This window comes from Chelmon rostratus, chromosome 14, assembly GCF_017976325.1.
Source record: "Chelmon rostratus isolate fCheRos1 chromosome 14, fCheRos1.pri, whole genome shotgun sequence".
Classification (NCBI taxonomy): Eukaryota; Metazoa; Chordata; class Actinopteri; order Chaetodontiformes; family Chaetodontidae; genus Chelmon; species Chelmon rostratus.
This window is the reverse complement of record NC_055671.1, coordinates 19,260,977-19,274,174: the sequence shown is the minus strand read 5'-3', so window position 1 is coordinate 19,274,174 and position 13,198 is coordinate 19,260,977. Positions and strand designations below refer to the sequence as shown.

At 43.5% G+C, this 13,198-nt stretch overlaps 1 protein-coding gene across 1 annotated transcript in view; it reads right to left on the bottom strand.

Moving 5' to 3' along the window:
* Positions 1-13,198, bottom strand: part of jade2 (jade family PHD finger 2) — a 180,979-nt gene that overhangs the window by 83,535 nt on the left and 84,246 nt on the right. Inside the window, exon 5 of the mRNA XM_041951897.1 lies at positions 2,930-3,078. Within this exon, the coding sequence (XP_041807831.1) occupies positions 2,930-3,078 (149 nt within the window). The remainder of the gene's footprint in view (positions 1-2,929; positions 3,079-13,198) is intronic.

The window sequence follows — 13,198 nt, the reverse complement described above, 5'->3', positions numbered from 1 at the left end:
CACTTTCTGTTTTCTCTGGGCCGTCTGAGGACGAAATGTGCTGGAAATGAGCCGCGGGGTGTGGGATGCTACAAAAAAAACAACAAAAAACGACGCTGTCTGCAGCTCGGACGTGCGTCGGCATTAGCACCCGCGCTCCATTTGCACCTCAAAGTAATGCCTTGCTGTAAGGCTGGTTAATAGTTGATGACAACTGATTTAACCGGGATATGCGAGCTTTCTTCCTCATGAAAAAATAAAGCATTTGAGGTGTGAGGAAAATAAACAGTCTGGTTTCCAGGATGGTGAGATGTGGCACACATGCAATGATGCATTACACTGATCCTTTAAAAAATGATCTGAAGATGATTATTTGGATCAGAGATGCTACTTGGAGGCTCAATGCTGGCTGTAAATGAAGACCATGCCGACACACATAGGATATCCAAGTAATACAAAACATTAAGAGTGAGGTGATGACTTTTACATTCAGTATTAACATTCTTCTGTCACGCCGCCTCGCCCGAACGCTCCAAAGCAGCTATAAAGAAACTTCTGCTGTCCCGGCTTCAGCAGCTGAGGATTATTTATTGATTTATTTGAAGAATTCAGCTCTCAGTTGGGAGGTTTTTTAAGTGGAGCTGAGCATCGTGTGTCTCTATCTATTATTTATGTCACTCGATCCCCCAACTTTATTTACTGATTCTTGAGCATTTTACTGCCAACGAGGTTGATGCGCAACCTGAGCTGCAGCTTCACATAAACACGCGGCGCTCGGGCTTAAACCCATCCGACCAAACAGCTGCTGTACTTCAGCTTTATCTGGGAAAGGTAACGTGGACGTCAACGCCTGCTGCTGACGGTGAGCTCAGCAGGTCAACTGTTGAATCATATGTTTGTCTGGAATTTGGCTTTAATGAGGAGGGAATGGAGGAAACATGTGACTGAACTCTGGATGGAGAAGCTGCTTGTGAGAAAAGGGAAGCAGAGTTAGATATTAACCTGCTGTGACATTTATATGATGAACTGAACACACACACACAGGAGGGAGGGAAGTGACAACAGTGTTCACACATATTTGAGTGTGTGTGTGTGTGTGTGCTCTGTGTATTTACTTTATTTTTATCTTCCGTGTGTGTTTCTGTTTGTACATGTGACAGCTGTGTGCACATGCAGATACACGTTTATCACTCTGTCCGTGCTCATGACTGCACTTATCTGCCTGAAAGCAACGCAGCATCAAACATGTGCACACACACACACACATGCACGCACACACACACAAAAGACAGACACATGAACTGAATTTTTTCTTCACTTTTCAGTGAGTCCTCCTGCTTTTATTCTGCATGTTGCCCATGCAGTCTGTGCCTTCTAATTTGCTTTCTAATTTGACTGAACTTATTTTATTGAATGCATTGTCATGCTATGAAGCCTGTAACCATGTTATATTACTATAGAACCGTATGCTTTCCAGTGTTTCGTGCTAGTTTTCTGCCTCCTCTTAGATGAATGCTCTCTCTAAACCTAACTGGAAAAGTGTTTAAATAACCAAAATTTAACTCTGTCTCCAAGCACACACACTTGTATACATGAACACAGCAAGAAGAGGACTGATATAAAAAATGCTGACTCATCCCATCACGAGTGCGGAGCCGTATAACCTCGCCCAGCAGAACCAATCAACCGTTTGTTTGTTTGGTCTAGCATTGAAGGTTATGAGAATCAACCCGCTTCTGCTCCTGGAAGAGCCTGTGTGTGTGTGTGCGTGCGTGCATGTGTGTGTGTGTTTGATTTAAGGACAATGTGTCCCAGAAATAAGGTCTGAAACCCCAGCGGGGATTTCTAAACACAATTACTACGCTTTATCTGAAAGGAGCCGATCAGATATCGAATAAAACGGTGGAGATGGGAGGGATGCTCGGGGTCAGCAGTTGTCACCATGGCGAAATGGAGAATGTAGCAAAGCGAAGGAGAGAGAAAATGACAGTAAAAGAAGAAGAACAGAGAAGACGGAGAAAGCAGAGGAGGGAAAAGGCAGTTACAGTATGTCCACAGCATCTGCAGGCTTCGGAAAACAAACTTTAAGGGTTTAACAGAACTTCAGACACGAAGCTGAAAGAAAATTGTTCCAAGATAAATTCTGTGAAATAATACACAGTCTCATTTGGCTGAAAAACCACCGTTTGCTGGTCGAGTCCCTCTGGGAGGCTTTGATGAACTGACTGCGATGGGAAATGGGGACGGTTTATGTAACTTAAAGTGATTTCTCAATAATGAAGTCCTCTTTTGTCAACGTGCAAAACTTTAATCACGAACAGAGAATATGGCATCTCTCCTAACGTCCATGTGTCTGTTACCACTCGTTACCTCAACTAGCTGAAACAACTCGTTAAATAATCGATTAGTCAACTGACAGAAAACTCAACCTGCAGTGTGGGACATTTACATATAAATGAATGTCCATGCAATGCTGACTAAGCCCATCATCGCCAGGTAAACCTCTCTATTCTGCAGGACACTGGAGTTCATAAATCTGGTGTCTGTGGAGACTTTCCTGTGCTGGTCCACTGGTATTGATGAGTATGGCAGAGCCTTCGGCGTCATGAGCCAGAAAGCAGAGACAGAAGTTCCACACTGCAGGTTTATTCTCCAATTTATTTATCAGTGAAAAATGCAAAACGTCGCTCCAGCTTCTAAACTGTTAGGATTTGCTGCTTTTCTCTGTTTGATATCATTGTAAACAGAATATCTTTGAATTCTGAACGGTCGAACGGAAAAAATGAGCAATCTGAAGCGGAGCCTCGGAAACTCTGATGAGCATTTTTCGCTTGTTTTCAATTATCTCGGATTTTTTTGCGGCCCCACATTTACACAAAGTTCAGGGGGATTATTTCTCTGTTAGGCGTCAAAACGTCTGAAATGAGGCAGCGAGTCAGTCTGCGCTCACCCATCTGTCTGAACTCGTGGTTGACCAGCTCCAGCCAGGTGACGTCCAGGTCGTCCAGGTCATAGCAGCTGTAGCGCTGGGTGGGCGGAGGCTGCGGGCCGCTCTCCTGCCGGCTGTTGCACAGGCCGCCCGTCGACTCCGGCAGCGACCTGGAGCAAACACAAAGACATTCGCAGGGAGTTCATCATGAGGTCTGGAAACACAACAACAGCTAGCTTTGTTAGCTTCATGTTTGGTTCCTTGTCTTTCAAAGTGGATGAAGGTGAATAAAACCAGTTATTGAACTCGTTAATGGGATCTAATTCCAGCCCTTGATTGGTTTATTCATTAAGCAGCAACAGACAACATGGAGCGCCGGCACCTGCGGGCTGCAGTCGTGCATCAGCACAACGTTAACACTTATCTTAACACTTGACAGTCACAAGCACGTTATTACTTAATGCCTCATTTACAACATTTACAGCTGCATCAAAGCATAGAAGTGAAGACTTTGGATTTGAAGTTGTATTTCAGCTGTAAAAGCAGATTTATTTGGATTTTCTGTCTTTTGGAGATACTAAATAAACACCTGGAGTGATTTTTTTTCTGTGTAACAGATGAAACTGTATTTATTGAGGGATGATTGACTCAACACCATCGTCTTCCTCACTGCAGGTTTGTGTCACATTCATTTATTTCCTCCCAGTCAACAAGAGGAAGAGTCAAAACTCAATCTACTTTTACTGAAATAAACATATTCCAAGTCAAGATAAAGAAACTGACCACTGGACAGACAACTGAACAAATTAAAGGATGTAATTGGAGATTTTTGCAAAGATTAAAGGTCCCAAAAGGTACAAAATTAAGAATTAATAATTTTAATTGTTCATCTAAATTAATAAAAAAAAATACTAAATGTTTGGATTTCTTCTTCTATATTAAACAGCATGAATATCTCAATTATTTTTCATCTTAAATGCTCAACAAAATAATGTAAACTCTGAAATAACTGCAGCACTTCTACAAAGTTGACTCATATTCAGGTCAGACAAATTAGGAGCATTTGGCAGCTGTAAAAGAGGTTTGAAACGGTCATAGAAATAAACTGAGTAGAATTACTGAACGTTTCAGACGGAAAGAGGAGCGTCAGAAGGTGAAACTGACCAGCAGTTTGTTTTAAACACACAGGCTGGATCGACACTTCTGTCATTTCATACAGCAGCAGCACGTATGAGACATGTCTGACTGCAGAGTCAACCCACATGAGACCCCTTAATGTGAGACCACCACCACACAGAACCCCACTGAACAGTTAGCAGAATAACTGCATGCATTGTCTAGAATGGCAGCGACCAGACGTTTGGCATCCGCTGGAGTTTAGAGGTCAGTTTTACTTCACATCTCCTCATCTCTTATCCATACGCATCTCTCAGTTAAACGCCGTTCATCATCATTAAATCACCACCTAATATTACCCACCCTGCTTTCAGTGTTAAGTGATTTAGCCACTCTGAAGGAGAGCTTTTGTCCCCACACGCTGCACATACACAACTGTGTGGTCATTTCTAAATGCTGGACATGACAGCTCTGTGACTAACAATGAAAGCCCCCACTTGTCACGACAACAGGAATTAGTGGGAAGCCCTTCTCATGTCTGGGGCTCTCCCTTACAGTCAAGTCCTGACCTCGTGGTCCAGAAAGACTGAATCAGAGTTTGACGAAAGCCCAAAAAGCCACAAAAAAAAAAAAAAAAAAAGCAATCAAAACAATGACAAATCAAGTGGTTGTAGGCAGCAGTGACAGGAAGCTCCTCCGGGCAGTGTCTGGTTCTCTGGAGCCTCGGGCCTCAATGTCTCTGTCAACAACAGCAGGAAATGGGGTCAGGAACTCTGCTCGACCCACTGGGAACAAATACAGACTCAAACACGCTCGTACACGCAACTGTGCGCGCACACGCAAACACACTCAGGCCCTCGCAAAACATCTGGATGCTCCAAGAGCTAATAGATACATACAGCCGAAAAAAAAGAAGCACGCTAAACACACCATCAGGCCACAATACGCCACACCTGAGTGATCAATGGGATTGACACACTGGACAGAAAACACACATTCACACACCGGGTCTCCAAAACAGCTCCGTGTTTCGCATAGAAACACACACACACACACACACACACACACACACACACACACACACACACACCGCAGTGATTCACACGCCCGCCTGGTGAAGCTGCGACCTTTGTGTGAAAAGGTGAAGTGCTTCAGTGATCACAACAACAAAACAAAACAACCTTTGGCTCTCCGCGCAGCTCCCGTCTTCAACGCCTCATTATCATAGCGCTCAGTTATTACCGCGATCCTCCGTCACCGCCGTCGCCCTCGCATCCAGCGGCACCGTGATCATCATCATCATCCTCATCATTATCCTCCCCATTATTATCACCACTGCTGCCATCATTATAACAACAGCTGCCACTATTTAATTCAGTAATCTGCACTGGAATGACATTTCACATGTGTTGCCAGCGCAGTTCTCCAGTACGAAACGGAAAATAACAGAAAAAATAAAAAAAAATCATTTTCATAATAACAGGTGGAAACAGGTGACTTCTCTTCACCGCTGATTATTTTGACTGAAAGCTAAATCAATGTGCGACTTCTTCTAGTATATAATCAAATATGTAAATAGAAGCAATTATACAATATTACTGAGATGAAACATCTAATTGTCTACAACATAGAAACACTCCTTAATTCAAGCAGCTCCTCTCTTTATCCCGTCACTTCCAGCCTTCCATCCATTCCACTTTCCCTTCTACCTTCTAATTTGCCTTTCTTGGATGTGCGACAGAGAGAACATGCAAATCTCTCTGAGGACAGACAAAACCTGCATACAGTATGCACAAACACACAGTTTGGATGTTTTTTTTAATATGTATATGTGCAGATGCCCAAACTACGCCGGGACCCTCACATTTCCAGATCAACTGATGTCACCACCCCAGTGATGCGAGCATCGGTGATCCACAGCACATTCACAGCTGATGCTGCATCCATGAATCCAATAAAGAAAGCACAGATCTGATTGAGTTCAGTCTGAGAACGGCCAATTTAGACCACCACTGCAGGACCAACGGGGGCAAATGTGTCATCTTTACGACAACCAAACTTCTAGCATCTTTCTGCGAGGACAGACTGAACCCTGTTTTGGCCTGGGATCAGGCTGATATGCGATACTGGACAAAGAGGGCCGGCCAGTCAACAGGCAGGGGCGAGAGACAAAGACACAGAAGAGACGCACACACACACACATTCACAGCGAGGAGGGAGAACAGGTTTCATACTGGAGACACTGGGCTGGTTGTTTCTGTTACGTAACGTTAAAAGCAACGACAGTGTCTTATTACATTGGTGGGTGGTGTTGTGGCATTATCAAAGGATGCGGCCGACGTTACTCTATGGATCTTTTAGATGAAAAGACCTTTAAAAGACATTTAAATTTTAAAATAAGGTTAAATAATCTCCTACACAGTGTAGCTTTAAGGAAGCATTAGCATAAATATTAAACCTGCAGATTAAAACACACCAGCTGCTCTGATGAGCGTTAGCAACAGCAGGAGCATTAAACCACAGTGTGTGTGTTCACGCTACTGAATGGTCACTCAGCCACTTCGACACTGAGGCTCACTGATGTGATTTTTGGACAACAATGGAGCTTTCTAGCACAGAGGAATTAGCTATATGAGGCTTTGGACATACAGACAATGCTTGTTAGAAATATTGCTTTATTGCTGGTTTTGGTATTTCCATAAGATTTGTTGATAGCAAGAAAAATATGGCGTATAATCAGGCGAAAACTGACTGCCAAGTCATAATGTGATAACCAGTCGGAAGCGTAATACACTGAGATGTTATCAGCAGAGCGCTGTTGGAGTTTATGATATTCTTAGCTTTGTTTATTCTAATATGGGCTTATTACATGTCGTTTTATGACTCTATTGGCATTTGTTTGGCCTCAAGCTGTGACAGGCGGTGCTGACGGATGTTAAAAAAGAAGCGAAAAGGAGAAAAGAAAACGAGGACAAAAACTGGAACATGAAAACAAGACGTGGGAGACACCCAACCGACATTTAGACACTGAGTGAATCATACTGTACGTGCACCGAGACTGAAAACTGGCGTAAACTTAGAGCAAAAATAAAATATGACACCGGATCTGAAGTCATCCAGTTTGTGAACTCAGACTCAGCTTGAACAACCAAGCGAAGAGTTTCAAAAGAGACCTAAGATCCTGTTATTGTTATATAAACTTAAACTTAGTGCTTCCTTCTACCTGCCTGTCAAACTTCTGCAGTGGTGACATTTAAGGCGAGCTCTTGGTTTGGATGTCAGAGGCGCAGCAGCCCAAACGTGAAGTGCGACATGGAGGGAAAGCATCGGCCCATAATAATGTCAAGTCATCCCATCGCACAGGGTGTGAGTCAGTGGGGGTCAGAGTACAATGTGTTCTTCCACTGTTAGGTATCATGTATCCCGTGCGCGCACACACACACACATACACACACATGCACACACCTTACATAATGTAGGTAAACAAAACCATGTGCACAAGCTCTCCTGTTTGTGCAGGCTTTATCTCGACTATAAAGGCAGAGATAAAGCGCAGAGTCGTCTGTCAATACTGAGGACAATTACAGCTCTCTGCCAGAGATTTTCTGTCTCTTAATGAGGCTGAGAAAAAGCCAGAGAAATTCACACGAGCCAAAGTTTAGATGCTCTTGATTTATGTTGATGTTATTTTACAGATATATCCGTGCAGCACGAATGTGTGTTCACTCACAGATCATTACCAAGCCGGTTTCGGTTTCTTAACTACATTGTGAAGTATCTCTGAAATAAAACACTGTCAGTCTTTGTCAGGGACAGAAAATAAAGTTGTGCACGTAGCTCCATCCTTGTCCTGGTGGTTGACCGCCCATAACACCCGGGCCGCGCTGCCTACCTCCACCTGTGTGTGACGGCTACCTCGCTGACCTGCTGCACCTCGCACACCTGTGGCGTTGCAGCGCTGCTACTGCCAGCCCCATCTTTCTACACTGAGTTTGTCCTTGATAACGGCCATCAATAACACAACGCTGGAGGGCTTGTAGATTGAAACGGACACAAAAAGTGATGAGTAAAAACAAAAACTTTATTTTTTTTTCATATCTGTGACATATTGTTCAGATATAAACACTGAAGGTCAACTTTACTGTCAGTTTGGCCATATGTGCAGGACAGACAGAGGGATCGAAATGTCGTTTCTCACAGTCCCAGAGTGTGTGCGAAAATATAAAGTTAAAAACAAGTCACCAATAAAGACAAACATAAACTTCTACATTAACAAGACAACAACACAAGGACACGGCATGTAAACACCGTACGATGGGGACAGAGAGGATGCCCCACTATCTCCACACGTAATGACACCGTAGCGGTCGGCGTAATGCTGCCGGATGACTATCAATCACTTCCTATTTTTGCTGAGAACAGTGAGCATCACATGGAAAAAAGAGGCGACAAGCTGAATCTCTAGATGACTAAAAACAAGAGGTTCTGGGATGCCTGCAGGCTGCTCAGGGAGGCGGCGTGGGCCGGCTATACCATGTCTGACCTGAGAAATATTCTATCTATAAACAAAAAACTAGAAATGATTGAATGAAATGAGACGTGTCCTAGATGCAGACCAAAGCACATCAAATCTTCAGCGTAGAAAGATTTCTGGATTATGAATTAAAAACTTCATGGTAATACAACTTTTTAATCAGGAAGTTGATTATTTCACAACAAAAATCTAATCCCTGTCCCCGTTTTGAAACCCATGATCAGGATATGGGAAGAGTCTTTTCGCTAATGATATTCACAATAATAAAGAAACCTTCGAAATCACTTCTGTTTACATTTGAGGAGTCCTAATGAGGAGAACAGCAGAGGGGGAATATTTAGATGTTCACTTCCCTCCTCGGAATCATAACAGCACGTCAGCTGAGTTTGCTTTGATCTTAATGGTGCGTCCCATGAAATATTTATCAGGAGGAACTACACGCAGTGGGGCTCTGATGCTTGAAACAATGAAAACCAAATTCCCCCCTCCATCGCTTGCAGCTCCGAGGCCCTGAGGAGAAGTGTTTTTGGTTTACTACACGAGATGTGCGTCTGGGGAGCAGAGGAGGGGCTGAATGTAGAGCACGTCTTGCGGCGTAACGCTGCTGCATGGGCAAGGAGGACATGCCTGCATGAACTAAAAGTTGAGCTAGCCAGACAAGCTCTGCTTCACAGCTCAAACGAAACCTACATCGCAACCACCTTCACGTCAGCACTGCTGACTGCGAGCAGGTTTTCTGTCGTCTGCTAATTACTGTTTTTTACCACGAAGATCTGTTGAAGTTGGACATGAGTTTAAATCTCTCTAGAAAATATTTCCAGAATAAGACGTGAAAATATTCCCGCTGCCTCTCTGATGTGTCCTCTATTGAGTCAGCGAACGAAGGATTTATTTCAACCAAACCAGAGCCAGAGATGATTGTTGGAACAAAGGAAAGTGGACGACGAACCAGGACGGTTTTGGTGAGTTTAATTTTGTTCCTGCGGAGCTTGAATGAAGTGTGTGTAACAATGATAAAATTACTGTTCCCGTAAATGGAGTCTGGTGGCTTCGATGAGAGCGATGTAACAGCTGTTTCCGGTTAAACAAAAGGGATCTCATTCTTTAACATTAAGGTCTGAGAAGGGATCCAATCTGGTAAAAACAAACATTTTAAATGGACATACAAAGTGACGGTGTGTGCAAACATTGCAGGCCATTTCATGGCTGGCGTCATTCTTGCTCAATACTGGACCAATTTCAAAAACTGTTGCCCCGTTAGTCACTTAGACACAAATACATGGGAAAATAGGGTCCATAAACACAGACATTTGACCAGGATCTCTCCAGTTTGTCAGTTTTTCTACCATTTGTCTGAGACTTAGAAATCACCCGGGACACCACTAACTGGGAGATGGGATGAGATTAAAGTTCTTCTTGACAGAACCAAAGTAAATGAAGAAAGATCAACTCAAAATAATTTACAGTGTCCATTAGAGAAGAAGATTTTGTCCACATCCATGTATAGGAAAAAACACCTCTCAATATCCGGCAGCACAATTCAACAGCACCACAAGCTACATCCTCCAAAATGACCATAAAGTTGAATCTTTAACAGTTTTAACACCAAAAAGTGAACGCTATAACTCTGATCACACAGACAGGAGTTACTGCAGGTATCAGGCTGCATTAGTTTGAGTCAGGTGTACGTATGAAAGAGGCCACTGAGTGTAAATCGGCCTGCATTTGCGTATAATTGCGGATGAAAGGGCAAAACATGCAACAGGAGCAGAGGAAGCTGTACGACGTGATTAAAAAAAAAAAGGCTGAAAACGTCAAGCTCGCCGTCCTCTCTGTCCTCGCTCCCATATGTTTCTCACCACTGTGTAAGTCTCACTTTCCTCCTTTTCGTAAAACGTCAATAATAATCTCCTCTCAAGGAGGGATGAAGTGGATGGTGTTTACATAAGACATTTCCAATGTGGGCAGAGCGACAGCGGCTGAGCTCAGCTCTCGGTCTGACTCTCTGCCCACACAGGACACGTCTCGTTTAAACAGACATCAACTCCTGACAGATCACTCACCAAGAGCAGGAAGTCTTTCGAAACGCGGCTGGAAATGTATATGAGGCTAAACGGAAACATGAGGGGAGGGAGGAGGGCACGGACGGCAGAGAGAAAGAAGCAGAGAAATAAAGACGGATAAATGAGTCGGGGGAAAATTAGGGATTAAAGGGGAGAGAAAAACAGTATAAATGAAGAAATGATCTAAAGACAGACATAAGTAATGTGGCAGGATAGGATGAGGATGTAGCTGCCAACTACCTGAGAACGAGAGCGAGCGAGCGCGCAGCGCTAACAAGAGTTCTTACAGAAATGCTCATAATTAGCCACAGCTGATTAAACGCTGTCATTTCAGCTGGAAATATCGACAACCGCCTGCGAAAACATTCCCGTCTTCAAAACGTGCAAAGACAGCTTTGGTAGTAATTTGAGCTTTAATCAAAATCAAGGCACTTGCAGGTTCTGCTTTCTGACAGCGTTTTACAGTGAGGAGAAAGTCAGAATAAATGATTACATCTTTGTGATGGAGTGTATATCATACTAGGCTTATTAAGCTTCGGGGTATTTAATGAGTGAGGTGAGCCTTCACCTGGCAACTACTGTGCATTGATAACAAGATGAATGTTTGCTTTGCAGAAACACAATTACGGGGGGAAAAGCCGAGGTGGAGACAAACGGCCCGGTCAGATGTGTGAGGAAAAACCTCATTACCAAGCTGCAGGTCAAAAGGCTGAAGATCACCACCTGAACATGTTTTACCCAACCTAGTATGCAACAAGTTGAAGCTATTTTTAAGCTCGTACCACGCAGCAGGACGGGGTGGTCGGAGAATGAAAGTTTCACTCTTTTAAATTTCAACATAGGAACGATTAATAAATCAGCCATAAAAGCAAAGAAGGAAGTCAACAGAGAGACCTGAGTCCAGGATAGCTGAGGACGGATGGAGAAAATGTGGAAAAGCAGGGAAAAAGACAGCTAGTAACGGAGGTAATAAGGTGAGATGGGAAAGACAAGCGATAAAGACGCTCTTCCTCTGGCTTTTCAGTCATTTGATTTTAACGCAGGTGTCAAGTTCAGTTCATTTGAAGCCAAACTCTTTCAACAAGCTCCCTCTTTCTTTTGAATTCCCCCAATGCGATACATTATCCTTTCAAAACATGTTGAGTGAATGTAAAAGCTGCTAACAAAGCTGCAGTGCACATTACGGGCGCAATAACAGCACCGCAGACAGCGGCTGTAACCGGAGGAGAAGTTTCTTTCACTGTCTGCGAGGTCTGAAGACAGAAAACTCACAGGTCTCCAGCAAAACTGGCGATAAGGATGTTACTCTGAATACAAGATTAAACCACTTGTTCAGACATACCATTCTTGTCAGATGCAAACAATCACTTCCCAGTGTGTTCACATTGTGTGTGTGTGTGTGTGTGTGTGTGTGTGTGTGTGTGTGTTTGAAATAATCTCTCATTCTTGAAATACCTCACTGTCACAGTACGGCTGAGAAAACCGGCTATTCCCTTTTCTTCCCTGTAATCCCTCTCTTTCTTTCCCCAGTTTTCACACCAGACTCTGTGTGCGTGTGTGTGTGTGTGTGTGTGTGTGTGTGTGTGTGTTGTGCCAACAGCCCCTTATCCTTGGGCGACCCATACAAATACCCCCCTACTCTAAAACATAGCCCTATATCTGCATGCAGACTGGAGCAGGAGAATTGGGCAAGCATCCAACAGGACACAGGGTTACCCGCCCCTGGGTCCAGGGACAACCCCGTGTGGCGCTGACGGGTGTGTGTGTGTGTGTGTGTGTGTGTGTGCTACATCTTTATGCCTGCATACTTTCCAATCTGCCCTCCATCTTTGCATCCCATTTCACAGGGCTGGCCGACACGGCAATATGTGCCTATGTATGCAAAGTCATACTTAATCCTTAATACAGACTGATCCTACGATTTATTTATGTGCTCTCTTTCTGCAGCGTCACAATCAAACTGAATGCATTAATGCTGCAATAACTCTTTTTTTTCCCACTTGGGGGAAACAGAAACAAGCCGTGACATCTTATCGCTCGATATGTTGACATGGTGATCTTGTTAACAAACAGCTGCCTATTAGTTCAATATTCACTCTCTTTTGGCTCTGTTTTTGGTCTCCACCAACTCCTGAGGGAAATATCTCGCTCTTTAGCCACATAAAGGCTGTGAGAGTGAACCAAAACAGCAAATCCGCGACCAGAAAATCTAAACAAAGAGCTGAAAAACGCTGTGAAGCTGAGGCAGTCATGTTTAATATTCTTAATGTAAAAATACTGTTTAAAGCTGCTTTATATCTAACAGCCAAATCCTTTTATTCCTTGTATTGTAATCAGATGAAATAGATAACCAAAAAAAAAAAAAGACATGAACTGGCGGCTTATTTAGTTTTGCCTTCAACCCGGAAACCTTAATACTGACACATACACACACACAAATGAACTGACAGCACCAGACAGACATTAATAAATTGTTGATATGTGCACACACACACAGACACACACACACACACCCAGACACACTCACACACTTGTTGTTGCAGTGACGCTTTGGAGAAGTGAGTCATCTTCATGTCA